Source organism: Etheostoma cragini, chromosome 7 (genome assembly GCF_013103735.1).
Source record: "Etheostoma cragini isolate CJK2018 chromosome 7, CSU_Ecrag_1.0, whole genome shotgun sequence".
In the NCBI taxonomy this organism is placed as follows: Eukaryota; Metazoa; Chordata; class Actinopteri; order Perciformes; family Percidae; genus Etheostoma; species Etheostoma cragini.
Window position 1 is genome coordinate 18,907,042 of NC_048413.1, and position 24,963 is coordinate 18,932,004.

The following is a 24,963-nucleotide window of genomic DNA, read 5'->3' on the forward strand; positions in this document are numbered from 1 at the left end:
AGCTTGCAAGCCAACTGAGTTTCTAGACTAACAAATTACAGTTGCTGCCGCTAGAGGGCGTCTAGACTTCCAGGCTACTCCTTAAGGGGACCAATATTTTAATCCACACCACAATCTTTGTTTATAATCTTATCTAGTTGTTTGGAAACCTAAACTCAACTGTCGCATGACAATCACCTTTTGTCAGCTAAACTTACCGGCAACGGACGCCAAGAAAGACGGGGACCTCGCAGTGCCCTGTACCTGGCTCACAGTAACATTTGTTCGGCTAAATTTACTGACTGACAGTGATTCAAGCACTAAAGATTAGTTGCTAATAAACAGATAAATAGTTAATGAGTAGTTTCTCACTGGAGAGTTATACAACTCTTTTCTGCCACATGGCATTGTTTTGTCATTTATTATATCGCACTTTGCAACACAGTAATACAACAGATATCTTATTAATTGACATTGATTGATTTCAATATTGATTGATCCAACGCCAAAGATTCTTGTGCACCTTAAAACAATCTTTCCAAAATTGTTTCAGTGGTTAATTAAAGGCAGCGGCCATTCGTAACACTTCCGTTAGCGGTAGCGTTTTTAGCCATCTTTACAGTTTGCTAAATTTAGCAGACAAAACGGGGATAAAGCACCAAAAGGACTATTAGTAATAGTAATTTAATGATGTGGTAGCATTTGATCTGGACAGGAAGGATAACTCTGGGAGTTGGAAGGGGTGAGTCGCAAATCAGCTTTCTCACTCCACCACACAGGTTTGTGGATCTGAGTGTCACAATTTCGGTTTAATTTTGCATATGGTTACAGCCCTATGCATCACTTTATCTACAGGTAAGCACAATCATTCAGCAATGGTACTAAGTGCCTAACTAAGCATTAGATATCATTGGTACTGAGTGGTTGGACTTGCCGGGCCGTCACCTGACCGGCCAGGCAAGCGCTGTAGTTGCAACTGTTTAAACCCCATACTTCCAGTTTAAAACCCAGGATTTCTCTAAAAATACTTCAAACCTTATGCCCAAGCAAAAACAACCCTGATGACATCATCATTTTTTTCTAATTTTGGAAAGTTTCCTCCTGAGCACAGATGACATCGTGCAGCTGTTTTGTCAAATAAACTGTACTTGATGTGTAAAGTTTAGTTCATTCAGTTTTACTGTATGTAAATAAACCATGTCACTAGACAAAAAACTCAATAACGGACAATTTAAAACACATTCAACTTTTTATTAAAAACGTTTTTGTAGATGTATGAAAACGTTTTTTCTACAATAAGGTGTATGGTGATTACATCACGGTTGGATGACAAGAGATTGTGTTGTAATCGCGGGTCTTTGACAGGACGGGAACTCCTGTCCCCCCAACTGCAAAAAAACCCAGACCCCCCAACCCCCACCATGACCTCAGTTGGACTTGCTCCTCACTTGCTGCATATAGGACACACTGCTTGCTGCAATGGCAACAAACATTAGACATTAACGCAATTTGTCTGGCTACACCACAGACACATTGTAGCTTAGTGGGGGGGGGAAGTTCTATGTTTTTTGTGTTTCTTTAAGGCGCTAAGCACAGGATGCGATAATGGTGGTTTTGCAAAACAGTCTCGGGAAATAACCTGCAAAATAAAACGCTAAATAAAACATGTTAAAATAAAAGTAGTAGTAAATTAAGTCAACTGTTCACACAACACAGTAACATAAGTTATTTAAATAAGATACATGCTTAATCGTAATTTGTTCTTATTTTGTATATGTTTTGACAGCCCTAACTGGCTTCACACAGACACTGATACACATTGATCTGCATATTTTTGCTATTTTCTTGTATCAAATAAGGCTGCAAATTAAGCTGTTTACTTCCCAGGAACTTCATTCTGTACCTAAAGTGAGCAATGAAAAAGAGCCTTCATGTCTGTTGGAACATGCTCCAATCAGACATAGCTTTTAAATCTATTATCTTTGAATTTAAGGCAAGCCAATCAGTGGTCATAAACTATTTATGTGCTTGGAATATATTGTGAAAATCAGAGTCTCCTATTTTGTAGGAACAAGGATCATTTACAGCTTGAAATTTTCCCATATTTTCCAAGTTTTAAAACATTACTCATAGAGCTGAAAAGATATGGAAAATAAAACTGAAATTGTGAAACAATAAACTCCACGAACCTGTTTCGCTGTGGGAGAAGGCAGAATCATCTCTCATCCTGACTTAGGCAGAAGACAGGGGTGTGCTAGCTAGCTACAGTATATTACCATTGGATTAGTTGTCTATCTATAAAGTTAAAGTTACTGATGAATTTCTGGGTTAGCTCAGAGTTGTTAACCGCGATCAAAAAAATCATACTAAAAATAAATGAGCGTGTTGCGAACGATCTGAGGGAGAGTCCTGGACCAGCACCTTTACAGTAGGCACCAAAGCACTTTTCCTCTATGTTCTCCCTACAGCTTGGGAGCGGAATTGTCACCATTATTCTTATGTCTCATTCCAACGAGTTTATAAACCACTGAAACCATTTTGGAAACATTATTTTAAGGTACAATAGAATCTTTGGTGTGGGATTGATCAACACTGTAATCAATCAATATCATTAAATAAGGTATTACTGTGTTGCAAACTGGGATGTAATCAATGCCATGTGTCAGAAAAAAATGTTATATTACGTTTACTGAGGACCCTCCGCCCTCCAAAAAAAGAAAAAAAGAATCAAGGTTTGTATCGAACGTGGGTCAAAAATCCTGAACCAAACTGAACAAAATTTGGTGTATCGTTCCAGCCCTAAATACTTACATGCCCAGTTGCAGATTGTTAACTGTAATGTAGGAGATGTGGGACAGGACCTCATTGTGTGCAAAAATTTGTTTTGAAGTTCACCTGAAACTAATATGGGGCTCCAACAGTCTGAAACAAATCAAGTGTACAACATTCCCTCTTTGTGTTAGTATCCCACCACTGCAGTTAAGCAGAGGAACACTGTCTGGAACCACGAAGGAGGAGTTCCATGCAAATGACTGTAACTTTAGGCAGACACACCACAGGGCCCACTCTGCCAGAGAGGAGGTTCCTTGGAGCATATCCTGAACTGGCGCCACAACCAAGTGTTGAGGGTCATTGCAGTAGTCATTAGCACTGGGATTGCCTGCAGTAGACTCCAGAAAGCAGCAAGACAGAAAATTGCCTTTGTTAAAGCCAGGGAGAAGCCACACAAGCACCTGAATAATCTGGAGGGCTGCTCTCAACAGCACAGGACTGGCAGTTGAAGGTCAACCTAGGGAGACACCTCAAATTCCCAAAAAACATTGCAGTGACCACGCTCAGGCCAGACATTGTCCTGGTGTCAGAAATAACTTTTTAAGTGGTCCTGCTGGAGTGGGTGCCGAGGATTTGTCACTCACTTAAGAGCACTTAAGATGCTTGGAGTGAAGGGACTGCACATCAGGAAAGCCACCAAGAACATCATGGACCCCGCTGACAGGCGTCAAGATGGCTGTGGATCAAGCGGGGCAATGCTTGGACCACACAAGCTGCTCAGACACAACCCGTGGCTTTATCAACCCTGGCTGGGTCGCCTGGGCAAAGGTGTATGATGTTGTGAGACCCGAAACACCCAATGAACCCAGGATACATTACTGATGATGTGTCTAAGTTGCACCTATGGTGTGTGTTAAGAACTGGAGATACCCACTGTTAAGACTGCTGAAGCCCATTAGCGTTGGCTCAGCATTTCAATATATTTTTGCTCATAACGAGGACAATAGATTGAATCCATTACTTCCATTGAGGTTGCACAAAGAATAGCTCTCTTCACAGTCTGCATGGACAGCAGGAATAATAGCAGTGACTTTTTACTGACCATTTCCCACAAAATAAGATTTCATTTATGTTTCCTACCTAATAGGAAGCAACTAGTTTCATCATTTCATCCCCAGTTGAGTCTGAAAATCAACATGGAGAGACATTACATGTACTTAAGATACCTCAGGTCTCTGATCCATTGAACAATTATTCAAGATCCAAAATGTATGACTTGTCTTTTTAATGACAGTGCATAAACAGCTACACTGTCAGAAAATCATGTTGTGAAAAGGAACTTCTGAATTAGTTTGATGCATATTAAGTATTATGGTACCATTAAGGATGTTGGGACCTTTGAATGCACCAAGAAGAGGTTTACAAAAAAATAGTTCCATTATCTTTATTGTGAAATGTATTGCCACTGTTCATCACACCCACAGCCCGGCATCGTCAGACACCGTCTGCTAGGAGTCTGGGTCTGTCCAAGGTTTCTCCCTAAAAGGATGTTTTAACTCGCCACCATCGCACTAAACGCTTGCTCTTGAAGGAATCCCTGAAAATATTGGGTCTTTGTAAATTATAGAGTGTGGTCTAAACCTACTCTATCTGGAAAGTGTCTTGAAATAACTTTTGTTTGGATTTGATACTATTATTGAATAAGTAAAATTGAACTGTAATGTTATGTTGAATAAATATTAGGGTACCTGTCTCAAATGTGTTTCAAGTCTCTATTTCCCATTCCTGTTTTATAAAACTAATGGCTGCCTAAAAGCTAAAAATGTTATCATATTTCATAACATTGTTCTGTGTCACGTTGAACAAAAAATATGAACATGTTGTAAGATGCCCGTTAATCCATTATATACCTGCATGATGCGTTTTCGTCAGAGAGTTGCGATAAGCCTCCATACTGCTTTATTGTGACTTATAACAATATATAATAAAATAATGTTGAAATAATACTAAAAGTATATTTTATAACTGGTCATTTTCATTCTGCCGATGTTTAATAAACTGTTTAAAAGTATTATGAATTTGATATATTCATAGCGGCTGGAGAGTATAGTGAAACTATGTGATGTTGGACAGGCAGTATACCACTGTTTTCTACTAGACAAAATACACAGTCTCTTCACAGATAAAGGCTTTTGAAGTAAAGTCTAAAAAAAAATGGTTTGAGTAAAAGCAACTACAATAAGACATCTACAGGCTGAATGACCATATATGCTATAGTGTAAAGAACAAACACATAAGGAACAGAAGTAGTAATTTCCAATGTCACTTGTCAAAAGTGTTAAAATCCGGATAGCCATCTACAGATATCCGAAAAACAACCTTATTGTTATGGGTTATTATAGTGTGAGACATAAGAAAGTCTGCCTACAGGTTTCACTGACAATGATGACAAGAGCATGCGGAGAAATATTTAATTTGAAAATGTTAAACATTGAAAAATTGGAATTTTTTTTTCTTCTCTTTTGGTTGGGGGCATCAAATCTGTCATCGTAATTCACAACTGCAGTCATCTCGGTGTGTGTCCCATCACACAACCAGTCCAACTTTTTTTCCCACCAATTTGGCGGCAACTAAAGAGGAGCCTCACATCTGCAACAATAGAGCAGCTGCTCATCAGCATCAATGGGCTCAGGCCGACCTGTGGCTTTATGCGTTTGCGCGCCTTTTTCATTCCTTTCAGAAGACTCAGATTCCTCTTACTAATATGTATGTGTGTAATGATACATTTGAGATCCTTGGAAAGCCACACAAATCAAAGATCAAACAACACAACCATATTCGGGAAATGCAGATTTATTGAAAAGGTTTTGTTAATGACAAAAACATTACAAGTGTCACAAGAGTCATAAAATATTTTGTTCTTAGGCTACATTACGTCAGTGAATACTATATAATCCTATTTAACACACAGTGTTTACAGACTACTCTTTTGCACAGACCAAAATACTTTTAAGTCCATATCGTGCAAACCTTCAACAAAATAACCCTTGGGGTTTTACAAAAGTGTTGTCTACAACCCATATCTTTGAAACCCCAAAGAAGATTGCATTTTAAAACGCTCAGAGACTTCCGTTTCTAAGATCTGTGCTCGTTTGCTCTGTGGCATTAATCTGTAAATGAGCCAAATGCTGAATGACATTATTGTACAGCAACTCCAACAGTTCTCAATCGTTCAGATTAAGGTCATTTGAATACAAATAGCATAAATAACATTACAAAATAAATAACACGCATGAGATAAATGTCCATCTAATCTACCAAGGTCTCCACATGGCAGCGCTGACAGCCTGCGGGCCGGACTGCGCTGGGCAGGGAGCCACTGCGCAACCGCTGCTGCGGGACTGGCTCTCCAGTCTGGAGCTGAAGCTGGATTTGAGGCTCAGGAGTCTCTGTTGGATCTGAGGGAGAGTCCTGGAGCTCTGAGCGCAGCAGTTCAGACAGGTTGGGGTTATGTTGGCGGACGTGGACTGCTGGACGAAGTCATTCACCCGGTGACACGCGTCTTGGTCCAGGTTCGTTTTGGGAAGCAGAGCAGAGACGCGCTGGAGGCAGGATTTGTAGCCTTCTCTGTAACTCTCTGCGGAGTCTGGAGGGAAAGGAGATTTGATCAGTGGCTTGAATTTCACGTTTAGCCTATAATCACAGATAAGATAGTTTGTGCAATGCATATCGTAGTTCAGGAGATGGTGCGTACCTTTGACTGGAGCGGAAGGAAGGTCTCTGAGGAAACGGACGGTCATTTCCAGAATGTCAGCTTTCTCCAGCTTGGAGTAGCGTGCGTTGTCTTTGCCGACCAGAGGAAGAATCAGGCTTTTCAGATGACTGAGACTGTCGTTGATACGAGCACGTCTTTTCTTTTCCAGCAAGGGCTTAAGAGTCTAGAAGAAATAATGAAAAACTGTTATTCAGCTGCACTTTTAAAAGAGTCAAATGAGAAAACATTTCCAGTAACATAACGGTTTCTCTCTTTCCCTTACCTTTCTCAGTTCGTTGGCTTGTTTTCTCTGGGCCACGGTGGACCTGGCAGGGAGAAGCTGGTTGGCCTCAGTAGTGACGTTGGGACTCATTTTGTTTTCTGCTTGTAGCTGTGTTTTTTGAGGGGAGATACTTGCGCTTGGAGCGGCTGAGCTGAAGTGTGCCGCAGAGCTGGAAAGCCTCCTATTTATTTGGCCCCGGCGCGTCAGAGGGGAGGGAACCAAAGCCATTGTGCGGGGGGTTTGACACAGGGGGGCGATGCCTTGGAGAGATAAGCGGAGCTCTGTCTGGACCATCTGGTCCTGTCCAGCGCTGGTATGCGGAGGTTCGTGGTGATGTTGCGCTTTGTTGCTTGTAGAGATATAAAGCGTTAACGTTCATCCTAGATCCAATTGCGCATACAATACATTTAACGATGATGTTTTTCGAATATCAAGGTTATACCACATAGCTGCTTTTTGAATTTTTTTACAGGAGTTGCCTCTTTATTCACCTGGCTGTGTAATTAAATTGACAATCCTTATAATTCTGTTTATTTTTGTATCGAAACCTCTTACAAACGAGAGCCCAAATAAGATAATTCTAGTTTAATTACACACGTGAAAGTTGCACTGCTGTAAACGAACAATTAAAAGTTGGATCAAAATAGTAATAAAAACATACATTCAGTCAGTTTATGTATGCTTATGTACTGGATTTGTTATCCCGCCACATTGAAACGAAACACATAACCAGATGAGTGATTTTGAGGTGACAGGAGTAATGTATTCCTACAATTAATAAACCAGATACCCAAGCCACGCTATGTATGGATTAACATCTGTTTGTGGACCCTTAGCAGCTGGTCTCCAATATCAACAACTCGGTGATTACCTGGAGGATTGGGGGGGGGGTACTGAGTGACGTACAACCTGCAACACAGGCAGAGAGCGGAGTGCTTGCCAGCGGAGTAGGGACGTAGTACACGAATACACAAAGGAGTCATGCAGTACACAAGTCTGTTCTAACACTGCATGGATAACACGGTGAGGAATAGGCATTTGATTCAGTAAAAAAACAGGATCTGTTTCGAAAGATAGTCCCTTCAAAAGTATTAGACACCGTATTAAATGTACTATTGTAGATATTTTAAACTGAAAGTAAACTGATTTTATTTCAACATCTTCGGAGACTTTCAGGCAATCTCTGCTGCTGACCATCAAACCAAACACACTGCAGTGAGCTGCTAGTAGGATTCACGCGTTCGGCACGCGCCACAACCGCGCAACAGATGGGAAACCCCCCTCTTCATCTTCCATCTCCACACACTGCACACCAACCCCCTCCTCTGTTTCCCACCATCGCACCACTCTGTTGCTGCTCTCATCAGCACCCCTGATCCTGTTCTTCTGCCCCCTCACCATCAATGTGCTCAAACCACATTTTCTATCTTTTTTTGGAGTGGGGGAGGTTTGGGTCCCAGCACACAGACACAATGGCGGAGGTATATACGTTATACGAATCAGACCAATTTATATATATATATATATATATAAACAAGATGTAAAAAGGACGTCCAAAAACGATAAGTTCACGAAAAGACACCAAATAAAACTAAATATGTTTGATATTGCAAAATACCGGCTTTACGCACAACCATTACGCACATAATTGTTTACTGAAGCATTTCCAACCTCAAGGCTTAAGGCAATAATAAGAGCGGGAACATGCTTAACACACTGAAATAGCAATTACATTTCAGTTGATTTTTTTGAATCTGGACACATATAGTTCAACAAGCTCATATCCTTTTGGTAAAGTTAACGCTGCTCTTTGGGTGCACGCTGTCCTGCTGTGGCTTGAGGGCTTTTATCCCTCCGTTTTTTTTCCAAAGCATTATAGATGCGCAGTTTTACACGCGTCCTGCCCCATGGGGCCCCAAATAACTGACATCAAGTCCAGTCTGGGAACGGGCACTTCGAACTAAAACTAAAAAAGTGCACGAGAGGCTTCGGTTGGGACCCTTTTTGTCCTTTTTTCGGCGTGGGTATCCATCTGTGCAAGCTGAGAGCACAGTGGCCCTTTGTTGAAGAAAGTACAGAATATAGTGGACTTTTCTGGCAACTGTATGGGAAATTGATATGATTAGCATATTTATTTTCTTGGTTTCTTTTGGTATACTACACTACTGAATACAATACCCAACTATTTTTCAGATTTAAATAAAATAAAGGAAAGTATAGGAACACGTTTTATGGAATATAAAGGATTATTAAGAAAGATTACAAGTAGGCATGTAACAACAACACCAACCGTTATCATTTGGAGCAAAAAGGTACAACTGTATTATATGTATTCCCAGAAAACGTCTCAAATCGTAATCCTTGAGTCAAAGAAAACACTTCTCATGAGTGAAAATGTGATGGTATACACGGCATGAGACTGACACGAGCCAGAGCGACCAGACAGATGGAACCTGCGCAGGTTTATTGATGCGTGAAACCAAAAGCGTCGATTGACTGCCTTGCTGAAGGTGATCGTCTCCATCACGGCTATGGAGGCTTCCAGACTTCTAGGTCTGCCAGCCTTCAAATCGTGACTGGCTAAAAAGATGTCTGGCATCCCAAGCTCAAAACTACGCCAACATTATCCGCATCATACAGCATCTGTACAGACTGCTGGCTGCTGTTTGAGCACAGCATGGAGACACACAAGTTTAATTAAACTTGCTGTTGTTCCCAGTTTGTGATCAAATCCCACTTGATTTAAAATAAACGTGAATAAAACGTTTTTGTTTTTTTTACCAAAAAAACACTTAATCTATACCAGGTTTTGAATCCTAAAATTTTCAGATAAAACCGTCATGTGTTAGCTAAAATGCAGACATAGGCATAAAGACTGATAGCCTATAATTGGTAGAATTTAAATGCTAAAAGTGGTAAGAACATGTATAATTTCAAAATTGGTTCCATGTTAAAATGGTGTGAGGTGTAGTGTGTTCGATCTGAAGCTCTTCAATTATCACTACTGTTTTCTTGAAGAAAAACAACGAGGATAGAATAAGACCATTCATAAACAACTTATTTTAGTCTGTTTCTCTTGTTATCCCGCAGCCAGCTTATAAGTGAGAATTGTAATTTTACATGTTTTATAGTGGGGGAAACGATACAGTATTTCATTGTAACTAACTGTCAAAGTCCTACATCATTACATCAAAAGTAAGGTACAAAGATTTTAAGTGATAAAACAATTAGGAATTTTGACATTGGAAAAGAGGTACACACTCATGCTAACACATTCTCTGTCATTTCTGCCAGTGTGGTGCAGTGTGACCTATAGATCTGATTTCAGAACAAAAAAGCACTGGGGCACACTGATTTGTAGACTCAAAATTGTTTCAATAGTATTTTGTCAACATTACAATGCAACATTTCAACATATTTTCCCTGTAATGTTTGCTGTTCTTGTTTTGAGAAGCACCTGATTCAGCTGCACATTGGTGAAGATGCGCCGAGAACCCCTTTTCACCTGATAACATGCACAGCTGATGTGATGCTGGGCCAATGCATGGCCTGTTAACTGGACTGGCTGTTTCTGTTTTCATGCACCAACGAGTTTCACTAATTCACTTATTTGGTTGAAAATATTTTTCTAGCTGTAGCAATCCTTAAAAAATCAAACAGCCAAATTCAAACTGTTGGCATAATGGTTTCTTTACAAATTTTCTTTTAGCCTGTATGGCTTAAAACATTACAGATTTATTTCAGTATCTCTCTCCACTTAGTTTGTTAAACTGGCAGCAGCAGAAATGGGTGTGTTGCTATTCAAGCTGCTTGGACGAGGAATTCCTAATTAGATGGATTGTTTTTCTACCAGAAAGGTGATCTTAACTGACTATTCCAGCTCCAATATCAATAGTGTCCCCTCCCAGTCTACAGCAACATGAGGCAAGCCTGTGCGATTCTGCCTTGCTTTAGCATGTCATCGTGTGCTTCCAGCTCACAGTGTGAAGCTACTTTAAAACCATTCCCAGTGGGATTGTGTAGCAGTTATGTTGGGTTTTGACAACAAGTACCAATTACAAAGACTATGTGGAGAATTCAACTAAATAACCATTTCCATCCTTTCCCTTTAGAACCTCTAGCAAACCTTTGTTATTAATTATTGTGAACTTTCTGACGATTCACTGAGCAAGAAGATGGTTATCAAGTAGTCATGAGATACTAGGTTTGGATTCAGCCCTTAAATGTGTCTTCTGTAGCAAAGGTTTCATGCTTAAAGCTGCACCGACTAACTTCTTTTGTAGCTGTTAATCGTATCTCAGTCTTTATCAACAGATTGAGTTTGCTTTGATAATTGCCATTAGATGCAAAAAAAGCTGGCAAGTGGGTCTTGAGTCATGATTCATTGTTTTCCAAAGAGAAGGTCCCAAAAGTGGAAAGGCTTCCTGGGGAAACCAGGAAACCAAAGAAAACGTCCCAAACCATTTCTTTCCCATCCTTCATTAACACAACAGAAAGCAACATGAAAGGCATGTGATTTTTAAAAAAGGGATATAAGGGCATACACACCTTTATCTGACTGCTCCTTAAGGGCCTCCTCTGTGGCTTTGCATCTCTGATTAAGAGGAGTCAGGTGTGGGTGACTGGTGGCCACTTTTGCTCCATGTGGTGAAGCTTTGGGAGGTGACCTCTGCCGATGGGGCTGAAGGGAGAGTAGAGAAGGTGGTTTGATAGGTAAAAGCTGTCTGTGGCCCTGAATACTTATTTGGAAGTCATCCATTCAGGCCCGACGCTACATGTTGGTTCTAATGTAGTAATTCCTCTCTACTACTGAAAAAAGGTCAGAATATAATACTTCTGTCTTTTTGTGTTAAGATTCCCAAAATGACATCTTACTTGCATGAAAATTTGCACAAGATGTGTGCCAATGAAATAGAAAAGGAATTTCTATGTATGTACTTTATCCTAAGCGGAACTAACTAGCGTCTGCTAGAATGAATGAAGCGTCCAACACCAAGACACCAGCTCTACCCTCTATGGAAAGAGGCATCAGTTAAGATGGGTGCAATAGGAAACAAACAAAAACATCCATCTTCATATAATCTTACTTTTGTCATGCACCTTTATTGTATCCTGAGTGACATTTAACACGTGTAACAAAGTTCTAAGGACTGTTTTGGCACAAGACCATCACAAGTAAATGGAGCTTACACTCAGTGTTCACTTTAGTTACACCTATGCAATTTAATGCAACAGCCCTGCCATGAATTCTACTTCTAGGAAAGGAGAACATTCTTCTTTATGTTTAGTATTGAGCATTTGAAAAGATTTTATAATATATGTTGCCCCCCTCATGTGTAAGTTTTGTAAAAGGATTGTCCATGACAGGGCTGTTGTATTGTAATGGATTAGATTGTACCAAACAAAGTGGCTCTACGACAAACGTTACTGCTTTTTTGGTAGCTGTTGGATTTGTTTCAATATTTTAAGTTTTTTATTTGCAATATCCAGATAGCTTCAACTGTGAACAATTATACATGCATATTAAGTAGTAGGGGGACATCTAAAAATATAAAAACATACGTACGTACAGTATGTAAATGCATTTTTCAGTAAGTCAATTAAATAACTAAATGTTTTTTAACAGCACCGTTTGTTGGTTATGTCAAATCACTAATGAGACCTTTCTCTCTGCAAAAGGAAGACCTATCAAAATCTGCCAAGACGCTCCCCACGCCTAAACCAACGCTAGTTAAATAAAGCGTCTGCCGCAGCAGTGACGAAACCCCAAACTTGTTTTCTCCTGCACCAAGTCCGTCTGACGTCACTGATTCTGTCCCAAAGTCTGCGTCAGCATCCCCAGCGTTCGTGTGCCAAATGAGACGGTAACAAAAGATTGTGATAAAATGAGTGTTCTCTGAATAAAACATCGTGCTCCCCAAAAGATGTAGAAAATATGACATCGTTATCAATCTGGTTTATAGCCTAGGCCTTTTATTTAATATCTTAGATATAATTCCAAGAGTGTAAAATATGTTATTATGATGTCAAATGATTTCAGCTGCATCAAATCTTAACAATGCCATGATTTCCTGCAACGTGGATTTTGAGATATTGAGAACCAAAGGTATTGGTTGCTGTTGAATATATGGTACAAAACACAATGAAACTGGAACTGAAACTGTTCAAAAATGAAAAAAACACACCAAACATATGCACTAAAACACCGACGTAGACAGAAATATACATTTTCAAGGAAACATCACGTACGGTTGGATTATGGTTCTTTAAAATACCATGGAAAATAAAGACTGCAGAGGTTTGGGAAATGACATGCAGATACTGTGCTTTCTATCTTCACCGAAGCTTTTAGAAGTCTACGTCCACAGCCACACTGCCCCCCGCTGAAAATGAAGTTGGCCGTATTAAAACAAGCATCGAGCCTGGCGTCGTTTGCAGGACAGCATTTTTGTACATTGCATAAATCGGAGGCATGGATCAGACAGGATTTGAATATCCAACCAAGCCTAACAAAGCCAAAAGCCAAGCTGTAAGGCACAGCACACATCTGGTCGTGCACGTTTGTTTTGCTCTTTAAAGTTAACAAAGGTAAACTTATAGCGTCGCATAGGCTTCTCCACCAATAGCAGTCGTTTCCAGCTCTGACAGGCTGGCAGTCATGTCTTTGCTTGTCATGCACCTCAGGGTGCGCTTCACAGAAAGCCAGCAGTCTAACACTCTGGTGGGGTTCAAGGAACAGACGTGAAAGATAAAACTTCAACAACAATATAGCTGTTTACTTCTTTATCTTTACGTAAATAATAAAGGATATACGTGATTTAAGCAGCCTCAGGTTATTGGACAGGCGAGACAGGCGGCTTGTTGGCGGGGTTTTTTGAATATTAGATATCTGATTGGGGGGGATCCATTGTGTTGCCATATCAGGGGCACGAGAACAGCACGAGCCAAGCGAACAATGGTGGCAGATGGCTTTCCTGCTCAGATGAATTATTTTGAAGTTACAGAGACACAGCGATCATTAAGAGTTGTCCGGGGCGACATTAAAGAATGGGAGGTTAATCACGAAAATACATTTACATTAAGATATTCTATACTGAAGCAATGTCAAATGGGCTATATAAGAAGAATATTCTCAAAGTGGTTTACTAATGATAAGGTCGGTTTATGCTATGTTACAAAATGTAAAATGTTGATTACTCGTTTCAATGTTGGAAGGCTCATAACAATGGAATGCATTTAGAACAAAGGGTTAAGATGTGGTCAAATATAAATAGGTGGTCTAAGTGCTAAACATGTAGGCCTATTCATATGATGGATGTATGCTATTCTCAACCCTCTTGGATTTATCTGGAACAGCTACACAAGATTTTTTTAAATCTTTTAATAGTTTTAAATTTGAAAAATAACCTCGCAACAACAAACAAGGAATTCAATAGCTTTCCGTTTTGCACTAGATACTCTTGCAGTGAGACTCAGCTTCGCAACTAATCCAAAATTAGTTTAAAAGAACAAAACAATTCATATAGAATTCCAAATATTGGCGTTTTGTACATTTTTCTAGGTGTTGCATGGTCCCGCACAGTCCTTCGGAAGGGCATCTGAGCCAGGCCATGAGAGGGCGTGGCCTGCACGAGGTGTCCGCCCACAGAGAAGCGCGTCTCTGTCATTTGGCCCAAACCTCGTGTAGTAAAAGGGCGCTCAATACAACTGCAGTCTTCAGCCAGCAGCGACCTGCACGCACCGCTGCGGGTGCTTCAAATGATGAGCAAAGGGGCGACGCAGTCACAACCTGGTATGTTTTGTTTAAACTAATATTTGTACCGATTTACATTATGAATATGTCACTTAACCCTATGTGTAGTATATATAAGACTTGATTTTATCTCAAGACACCGTGATTTAGGCTACATTGAATGCCAGCCACTTATGTTCACCTGTCTCAATTTGCTGTTGTGTGGAGCCTATGTTTACATGACACATCTTTATGCCTTTATTTGTGAAATAGTTTGTGTCTGTGTTTGATGAAACGCTGTCTGAGCTAGATTACTGACATTTGTCAAACACGTTGAAAATTAAGCCTAGAGCGTGTTTTACTGTAACACGTGACAGTGAATGTTTGGATTAGATTTTAATGTATTAAGACATGAATATAATCTGATGTTATATTTACATGTCCTGTATGGGGTGCAGCTATTCGTGACTCCAGGCTGTTGGGCTTTGTTTGGTGTACAGTAGTTTACAGTCAAATAGCCTAAAGAGCTTATGGAATGAAATCAACTGAGACAGAGAGAACCATTTAAACTCCACTTCACCCCATTGCCAGGCAATAGCATCACAGCAGAGTGGTCTCAAACGTGTTCGACTTTTGTCTATAGGTGCTGCATTGTCTTGTCAAATCACTTGTGCTGTTTCTGGCATTCGCTAATGAGCCTGAGTGTGAGCCTGAGAAAGTCTGACCATAGAGATTCTCACTGCTACTCACGGATGACTGGGTCCCTGTGGGAGAGACATCAAGAGCGCACGGTGAGTTTAAGTTGAGAATTTATGTTGAGAAGGGACAAGATGAACTTTGGGATAAGATGCTGCCAAAATAATCATTTGTTACTTTATAAACTTGGCATGTTTATTTCCTGTGTTCATTATAATGCAATGTCTTAGTTAAAGTAAAATACCCAGGCACAAAAAGTTACCATAACTGTAGGTTATACAGAAAATGTGTCTATCTTTTGTTGTCGTTTACTTCAGTCTGACCGGTCTATGAAAAAGACATATGTCAGTCTTACAATTGAAAACCCAACATCAACCCTTAATTGAAATTGTTTAAGGAGTTTATTACATGTTTCAGTAAGGTACATGATAGATTCAGATTCTATTAAAAGTCTCATTTCTTCATGGTCTGAAACAGCTAGAAATTGAGGCTTTTAGAATTTTAATGTTTGTTAAGATTTAGAGTTTGGAGTCACAATTGGTCAGTTTTTCAGAAAGCATCTTATACTGACTACAATAAAGCTGCAGTGTTCATTTACTGTTTTTACCAACATTCATGAAGAGTTTGACTTAAAAGTCCTTTTTACGTCTAATGCCTATGGCACTTTTTAATATCAAACGTATAACATTCAGATTGGTATATATCTACATAGATATCAACTCCTTAATACTTTGCAAGACACTGCTTTAAGATGTTTTGCTGATGTTTTAAATATCATTCAATTTCTTTCAGCTCCAGCTAAGCCAATCCAAACGACAACCAGAAAGAAAGAAACGTTCTGGGAAAGTTGCAGTTTGTGGATGGGAGGATGGAAACGGATAAATAAAGTGATTTCCTCTCTGTGTGTTTAATCTTCTTTGAGTTGCTTAATAAAGTTGATTCTGTCTCGTCTCCTTTTTATAAAGAGATGTGCAGGCTACCTCTGGCTTTCTATTGTTATGGTGAACAACGTTTGGTGTACAGTAAGCCTATGTGAATTTTATTCTTTGTATTTTTAGGTAAATACGTCGCTGATGCATTATTAGTTCTTTAGATCATACAATAAGGTAAAGAAACGCTTCTCTGCAGTTCAACATAATGGCTGAAGGCATCCTTCCTGCACGCGACAGCCATTAGGGCACGCGCCAACCAGCTGGGCCATTGCAGATGGGCGCGAGGTGCTGGTCTATAGCCTACAATACTTAAATATATCAGAATCAGATAAGGATTTATTGCCACCGTCAGTTATACCTAAGTGGAACTTCCCTTGGTGAATGGTGCACAGGGTTACATCCAAACATATTAAACAAATATAATAATTAAACATACAGGAACAGAAACAAATATACAAAGGGCCTATAAAATAGCCTATACATATAAAATATGTATAACCTTATTTTGAAGGTGGTTTTAAAACGGGGATCTCTAACAAATAGAGATTCGAAGAAAAAAACATGAGCTGTTTTGCCTATATAATCATGGACTCAAATCGAACTCAAATGTAGCCTAGAGGTCGTTATCTAGACTTATCTTCTCATCAAGATGGTTCTGGGTCAGCCATGAAAGTGTGAATTCAATATTATCAACAGTTGTAATGCTCAAATTTAGGGGAACAGTCGTAAATTGTTCACTTGTATCGGGGACTTCGGTGTTCTTCCCTGCTGCTTAGTGTGTGTTTTGTGTTCATTTCCCGTTGCTAAGAGGCAGTGGGTTACGTTGTAAGCAGCATGCTTAATCCAAACATGTCCTAATTTGAATGTTCCCGCGCCGCAGCAGATGTGACCATACAATAGATGGGGCCCACGCGCTGAATAATTGAGTCCAATTTAAATAACTGTCACACGTCCGGCGCGTGCAAGAAATATCCCAGCTTTCCCAGGCTCAGCAGGAAAACCGTTGGCAGCTTCCTTCCAGTTCAATAGGGATTTAGCCTCTCGTTGCTTAAAGTTGTGGGAGCGTCTTTAACGAAGCCTGGGAAAAGACTCAGATCACTTACACATGATGTGAAGCCCTTCATTATAGAGCTGCTGGTCTGCAGCTGCACCAAACACGTGTTATGCTTTTATGTCTGGATCTCATTTAGCCTACCAAACTGGCAAATAACTAGCCTACCGGTATTCATATCACCATTTCAATCAAATAGGCTTTTCAAATCAAAAAATCACTAATTCAAATCTGTATTATATTTCTTTATTTATAGACTCAAGGTCCAGATAAAAAAAAAGTACACTCACTACAAAAGGGGTTCAGACCAAACACAGACATAAATACATATAGACAAACTGATCCCCAAAAATATCACAAAAGAAACACACATTCATACAAATCTACAATTGCAATTCCCCATAATTAAAACAGGTACAGGGTGCATGTTAATATTGATAATAAACTCAGTTGTAGCATGCTTTCACGGAAAACAAACGAATTGTAGGCTAGTATGTCTATGAAAAAAATATAAATATCCAACCATATAGAATGTGTTATTTTTCAAATAAGCCTTATCATTTGTTAATAATAACACTCATAATAATACATGATTAACTATATATTCAGCAAATACAGTAAATACATAAGACCTTTTTGAAAAATAATTATGTAAAATGTGTTTTCAAAAGTGATTTAAAATATGTCACACAAAGAAGTCTCACACTCACAGGCCTGTATCTCTTTTCTTTTTCTGCAAGCATAATTCCTGTTACATAATGGAGGCTGCGTATTGTAGGCTATGCTGGCATTAATGTAGTTCCCCCCAAATTGAGAGTGTTATCCATTTCCTTTAGGGAGTTATCAGTCACTCGTGGGAATTTCCCCTCTCCTCCCCCAAATTGGCGCGTGGTGTGTATGACAGTTGGAGCGGTGCAACAGATGGCAGGAGAGGCACGCGCCGAGCACGAGTCTCGCCCATTACCCCATCACCCCCCTTCTCCGCAGCAAAGCCACCACATCAGGGAGAAACCACTTAAACGCAAAAAATCAATCAACCTAATCTGACAGGGATGAGGCAGAAAGTGCGGAACCTGGAGTGAGGCTGCACGTTTTCTTATTATGAGGTTAGCTCCTAAATAATTCCATACAATATAACACGTCAAATATATTAACCTATAAACAAAAAATGAACACGAGTAGGATATACTGGCTTGAGTTTAAATATAGCCTACCTTGTAAGTACACAGTGCGTAAATAATAGCCTCTAAAGCAGTAAAATCTTGGTAGCACATTTGGATTAAAGGGTAGCCTACGTTCAGTTGGTTTTATTCTTATATATTGAATGTCCTAACGTGTGTTAGAGAGCTACAGTGACTTAGAGAATACATAATAATGACTTGACACCTGAACACCTCCGCAGGTGCAGCTATACCTTGGTTATTATAAAGCTTTCCTGCCACCGTTTGGTGATAAAGATTATTACAGTTCATCAGGTCAGATTGCTGGAAATACGGGCATTTAGTGTATCCACCAAGCCTAAATTCTTCATCATTCAAGAAAAAGTCAAACCAAACTAGATCATAATATGTGTGGTTTATTTTAACAGCGTGCATTTATGCTCTGCAATGGACTTATATGCTTTGGTTGAGTAATTTGACTGGGAAAGTGAGACATTTCTCCTGCAGTATACACATATCCAATGGTGGAATATAGTCATCCATCCTTTACCCAAGCAAAATGTACTTATAAGTATCAAAAATAAAAGTAATCATTGTAAAAAAGGTTCCATTTAGTAGCCTATCTATCCATTAGTTAGTGTAGCTCATTTAAACTACTTTTAGGCACTGTAGTCTAAAATAAACCATTAAATGTTTGATCATGCATGTTGTACGTATCTAAATGTGCAAAGTAGTAACGTCATATTAAAGTAGAGGAGTAAAAATCTTTCTCTAATGTCAAAAGTATAGTAGAGGTATAAAGTTGAAAAAAACCTCAAACCTTTGTACCTCAAAATAATACTAACTTACAGCACGCTACCTGAGTAAATATAATGAGTTACTTTCCAACACACACATCACAACAAATCAGTGCATTACAAATATTTACATTATCACCTACGTTATTCTTCTACAAGTAGTCATTTGTTTCCCACTTCAAGATTTGTATGCATCAATTATGCACGCACAGTTAGGCCAACATAAAAACCTGAGGTTCTTTGTGACCACAACCATTTTGCAAATCAAGTTAAGAATAAACATTATATTGTGATACAGTCATGCATAGAAGTTAAGAGAACAATGTTGGTGTTATGTCTACAAAAGCTAGCTACAAAAGAAAAAAATGCTGCTTTTATTAACAGTTAAATAAGAGGATAACTGTGTTTATCAAACTGTTACCGGCTATAGAGTTAGCCCGCCACACCACCAGGCTCGGGGAAGTAATCATCCCACAGGCCATAAGACTTTAGAACTCTTGAGCTCTGAGGTCATCAACCGTCACTTTATCTTATATACTTTCACGTAATAACTGTTTACACCTGTGTGTGTGTGTGTGTGTGTGTGGCCTATGTACCCTAATATAGTTATTGTTGTATTAATTGTATAGGCTATATCACTCCATATGTTCAAGTGTTTATATTTCAGCCCTAAGCCTTTAATTGCCAATGTGTTGAGTTATTGTTGTGCACATGACTAACATGAACATATATAGGCTAAATATTCTACAGAACCTCTACAATCCAGCAGTAAACTGACAAATTCCTCAACACAAGCTCAACACATTTTCATAAACTCAGTTTTACAAAAGGCCACCAGATGGACCTCTACTATGTAAAGTGATGCTGTTTTTACCTCCATGTAAATGAATGCCGGCGAGGCCGCATGCAAAAAAGACTGGTCGGGTGTTCAGAAAGTGCATTGTTGAATAGTTTTTAGTCATGAATCTATACTTGACTGACAATCACCACCACAGTTGTTTCTCCGGCAGGCAATAGTTTCATAGCCTTTTTGTACTGCCCCTTTAACTTCTGAGCCGATTTCCAGAAAGCAACAACCTGTAACCGGCTCAGCGATCCTCCCCCTGATGGATTATTTAACAGGCGCTGAGTCCCATATGTCGCCATCTGCTAAAAGAAGAAAAACACTGCGGAATATTCTCGGAGGCGCATGGTACACGTTGACAAAATAGGCTAAATAAACACATTAAACAAAAATCAATAACTGGAAAACATAAACTAAACTTGTGCAACAGGTGTTCATCACCCCGCGGGCGTCAAAGGAGCAGATAACCGGGCGAGCCACAACGTCGGGCAAAACATAGAAAGCAGGTTAGTTTATCGCTCAGAGAGAAACAATGATGGACTGAGTTGTGTCGCAACATGTAAAAAGATATCGCATGTTAAAATGTGTATGAACAAAAACGGATATTTCTTTTGACAATTTGGCTTCCTGGGAGGATGTGGAGCGACAACTGAATTTTCCTACAAAACTAACCAGGTGACTGAGAAGATCTGAAGCTTTGCAAATGTAATGCTGACCCCATTAGCCAGGTGAAACGATCGGGCTGAACGCAGGCAACCGAAGGAAAGAGTCGTCCAATCTGCAGCAGCGATGGTGGTGGAGGGGGAAAGGACGCTGCTCGCGGCAAGGCAAGGGGACGTGCAAAGTCTGAAAGTGCAATTAGCGCAAAAAACGCTCACCAGCGACGTCAAGGATGTGCTGGGGGCTTCACCGGTCCACCATGCAGCCCGTGCAGGGAAACTAACCTGCCTGCGTTTCCTGGTGGAGGAGGCAGGGCTGCCTGGTAACTGCCTGGCTAACAACGGGGCAAGTCCGGCGCATGACGCAGCAGCCACCGGCAACCTGGCCTGCTTACAGTGGCTGCTGACACAGGGTGGATGTCGGTCAGAGGTGAGTTGTACACGTTTAAGTGTAGCAGACCTGGCGCCTAATTCTCTTTACTCTGACCTGGTTGCCATTTCTCAGCTGTGTAGCCTACCTGCCAACCCCTTTCCCCTCACCCACTGGGGTCCAGTTGATATAGGGTGCCTACAACAACGTTCTAACGGACTTTGTACTTGGAAATTAAAAAAGCTTCTGAAATAAAACGTTGACCAACATTAAACACTGACCCCATACTGATAAAATAAAAAAGGCATAGCAGCTCCACAATGCAGGGTGACCCATTTGCTGTTTTTCATAAAGTAAACCCAGACCAGCATTAGTCTATTTAACTGAGGATTAAGTTAAGTGACCATATAACATGTTACAACTACATTCTACAGGTTTTACAGTGAGTTTTTGTGTTGATGTTAAAGACCACAAAGACGATAAATATGGTTTAAACCTAATCATCTCACTGTTAATTCCCTCGTAGTCCCCAATGTTCTGTAAAACAACAATCCTTTTATCTTAAGTGGTGATCAGTATTCGGTTTGGTGATAACAGAAGATAATTTTTCCTTTTCATTCAGACAATTCAGAAATTTCAAGCTGGCAACTGCTTGCCAAAATGCCTGAATGGGTTTTTTCTTACTGTTTTGATAACATTAAAAAGGCAGCATATGCTAACACTCGGAGGAACAGAAAATAAAGAAATCAAATTAAACTCACAGCACATGTAAAATCCTGTAAACTGGTAGGCATTGGAACATTTTGTTTTTTTTTCTTTGTTGTAGATCCATTTTAAATCTGATGCTGCAGTGCCTCATGTTTGCCTGTTAATAAACTATGGAAAAACTGGATTGTAAAAATAATATCTTTATACAGCACATACATTAACTCACATAGGGCACATACAGTAAATAAATACATAATGTCAGTGTAGTTTGATATGATAGTGAGGGAGATATATGGTAGGGAGTAGGCATAGGCCGGTTACCGGTTTCAAGATGTACCATGGTTTGAAAAAGTCACGGTTTCAAAACCACTAAAACTTTGTCATAATGTTCCTAAGGTATGAGCTGTTTTTTATGAGTCTTCAAAGACAGAAAGTGCACTTTAGAAATCTGTCATCCTTCCAGTGTGCAATATGTTTAAAAATAAAATACGCTGTGTTGAATTTTATCCAGACATTTAAAAAATAATACATTTTAAAGCTGTTATTGCGACCATGAAACCAGGATATTTTTGCTTAAGGTTATAATGTCAGAATCATATACAGGCACATGCCTACTAGGGAGTATAGTTAAATCTTCATGACTTCACCTTATGAGCCATTATGACTCAAGTACCTCATTTCCATGTCTCTGCTGGAAGTGAAGTGAATAGTATTTACATCAGGGAAGGAATGCGGCAGGCACTTTGGAGGAGTCTTAATAACAGCTGTAACTGACTGTGAAAGACTGCAAGTCTACTATATGTGTAAATATTTATCAGTGGTAACCATTATAGTCTGGTGTGCCTCGAATTCTAGTATTTTTTATACATTGGTTCTCTTTAGTAACATATCATCATCATCATCCAGGTGATATGTGAAAGTTATGTTCACTTTTTCATTAAAACATGAAATTTGGTACACAGATTGGGCCCTGAATATTTTCAGGAATGGAACCAAACATGATAAAACAGAATGTCTACCCCTATCCTTATGTTTTGACGGTCAATGGTAACAATGATACTATATACAACATTATAAACTGCTGAGGTGAATGGAAAAACAGCTTGGGTTTTTTTCATTTTCGGTTCAAAACAAAAAAATTATGATGATTGTTTATTCTTTTATTGGTTTAAAAGAAAAAACAAACGTGCATAAACCCTGAGAGACTTGATTGCGTTCTGTCTCTATAATGTTCTACACTTTAATGTTGCTGTATTGTCAGGATTGTTAAAAAAAGGAATACGCATTGAAAACTCTGAACAACATGCAGGCAACAGATATATGAAGTCTAGCCTATGGGTTCTCAGATTTTGATTTTCTTTTACAATGTTCAATTTTCTATTCACCTGAAAAGTGTATGATGTTGTATATGATATCATTATAATCCTTCACCATCAAAATGTAGGGATAGACATCCCCTATTATGGGTTATTGTGTTTGATTCAGGAGATATGATGCAAATAGAAATTTCGATTTAGGTAAAATGGTAAAAAAGGTAAAATGGCTGCCACAAGGTATTTACGATGGTTGCATTTGTAAAATATTCAGGGATCCAGCCTGAACAAGTGTACCACTTTTCATGCTTTATTGAAAAAGTCATAAAATACCTCAAATTTGGTGCTGCGAGGTATCCCAGCATGCTTTAGGTGAAAGGCAAGGTTCTCTCTGGAATGGTTAACAGTCTAAGAAATTCACAACGGCCACTTAAATTTTCCAGTTCACCTAAACGGCAGGGTTTTTTGCAAACTTCACACAGACATGATCCAGCCAGCTAGGACAGATTCATCCTTAAGACCTTCTTGTTCTGAGGCAACAGTGCTAATGAGTAAGCCACCTAGCTGACCCTTACTCAAACATTTTTTAGACTAAGAACACAAACAGAAGTACCAACCCTGAGTCAATCGTTACTCAATATAACTAGTAATCTGTCATTCTTAATTTGAAACATTAATAAGAGCTCTATCACCTTTTACGGTGTCCATTACTAGTGCTACCCGACGGACAGCAGAAGAGCAACAAAGACTGCCCCACGCCACCAACTAACTGATAAGATTCTTGGCTGACATTTAATAAAAACCTATCAATTACCACTTGCAATGCAATCTACTTGATGGGTTATCAATGCTAATTTTTGCTTTCCCCATTGTATTACTGCACTCTGATCCTGATTTTATCTGAAGTTATTGTGTATTTGAGGCCCTCGCTGCCTTCTTTGTTGATAAAACTCAAGTTTTAACACGCATCTATCCACTGAGTATGCAAATACTGTTTTCCCTGTTAGCTATTGGTCCATCTCTTGACACAAATAATGAGTTATGTAAAGAAAACGAAGGTTTGAAGGTAAGATGGAAGCCATGGTTGTTGTTTGAGTCAGGGTTGATTAAGAGAGTTGTAAAAGTTATGTGTGTCTTTTAGACCATTTATTGTTAAATAATCACTTTAGTCACGACAGGTATTTGGCTTTAATATCTGGGACCTTTCACATTGTTTTTTCTTTTTTTGGTTCAGAAGATTATACTTCAGGTTTGAGTGCCGATGTCAGTCTATGTTGCTCAGAAAGGCAGTGTTAGAATCTCAAGTTTTCTAATGAAGAATGATGTGTGTAATATTTTCACAAACTAGGTAAGCGTTTATACACAAGCTAAGCAAGGCTTTATTTCCTTGCTAAAAAATGCATGCAACTAAATCACAGCTTAAAGAGCATTGAAAAAAATTAACCAGCAGAACCATTTAAACCTACTTTATAAATTAAAATAAATGAAATATAATTTCAGAATCTCGTATTTTAGCTTTATTTGTCTTTTGTTTGACTGACAGGACAGGGACAGTTCTGGTGCCACCGTTCTCCACCTTGCATCCCGCTTCAGTCACCATGATATCACTGACTGGTTGCTAAAGAGTGGCGAGGTGGACCCCGGGGCCTCCACCGATAGCGGCGCCATACCCGTTCACTATGCTGCTGCCAAGGGAGACCTGCCCTCTCTCCGACTGTTGCTGGGGCACAGCCCAAAGTAAGAGCGAAATGGTTTGTCTCTGCAGCGGTCTGTAAGCTCTGTGATAAACCTGATTTGTCAGTGTGATTTATAAGTGTTTGATTTCTTCTAACTGTTGTCTAATGGCGGTTTTCCACTGCGTGGTATCTACTCGACTCGCCTCGGGTCTACTCGCTTTTTTTGGTTTTCCATTA

At 39.4% G+C, this 24,963-nt stretch overlaps 2 protein-coding genes and 2 long non-coding RNA genes across 9 annotated transcripts in view; 2 read left to right on the forward strand and 2 right to left on the reverse strand.

Moving 5' to 3' along the window:
- Positions 1–6,062: 6,062 nt before the first annotated feature.
- LOC117947339 (transcription factor HES-2-like) lies at positions 6,063–7,180 on the reverse strand. The gene is made up of 3 exons (XM_034876169.1): positions 6,789–7,180; positions 6,506–6,689; positions 6,063–6,397 (listed from the first exon to the last, which is right to left on the reverse strand). The coding sequence occupies exons 1-3, from the start codon at positions 7,080–7,082 to the stop codon at positions 6,066–6,068; spliced, it is 810 nt and encodes a 269-aa protein (XP_034732060.1). The 5' UTR covers positions 7,083–7,180; the 3' UTR covers positions 6,063–6,065.
- An 8,028-nt stretch (positions 7,181–15,208) lies between these two features.
- On the forward strand, positions 15,209–16,116 carry LOC117947361. The gene is made up of 2 exons (XR_004657223.1): positions 15,209–15,311; positions 16,009–16,116. It is a non-coding gene; the product is annotated as an uncharacterized LOC117947361 (long non-coding RNA).
- A 4,145-nt stretch (positions 16,117–20,261) lies between these two features.
- The window catches only part of espn (espin), a 45,750-nt gene continuing 41,048 nt past the window's right edge, over positions 20,262–24,963 (forward strand). For 4 of the 6 annotated variants that reach the window (XM_034876127.1, XM_034876129.1, XM_034876131.1 and 1 more), the window contains exons 1-2: positions 20,262–21,089; positions 24,594–24,787. In XM_034876127.1, coding sequence (XP_034732018.1) covers positions 20,790–21,089; positions 24,594–24,787 — 494 coding nt within the window. In that variant the 5' untranslated portion in view covers positions 20,262–20,789. The remainder of the gene's footprint in view (positions 21,090–24,593; positions 24,788–24,963) is intronic. The other 2 variants (XM_034876130.1, XM_034876132.1) reach the window with 1 other exon arrangement.
- LOC117947354 overlaps positions 22,005–24,963 on the reverse strand; it is an 18,341-nt gene continuing 15,382 nt past the window's right edge. The window contains exons 2-3 of the long non-coding RNA XR_004657215.1: positions 22,757–22,763; positions 22,005–22,185 (exon numbers count right to left, since the gene is read on the reverse strand). This is a non-coding gene — a long non-coding RNA (uncharacterized LOC117947354). The remainder of the gene's footprint in view (positions 22,186–22,756; positions 22,764–24,963) is intronic.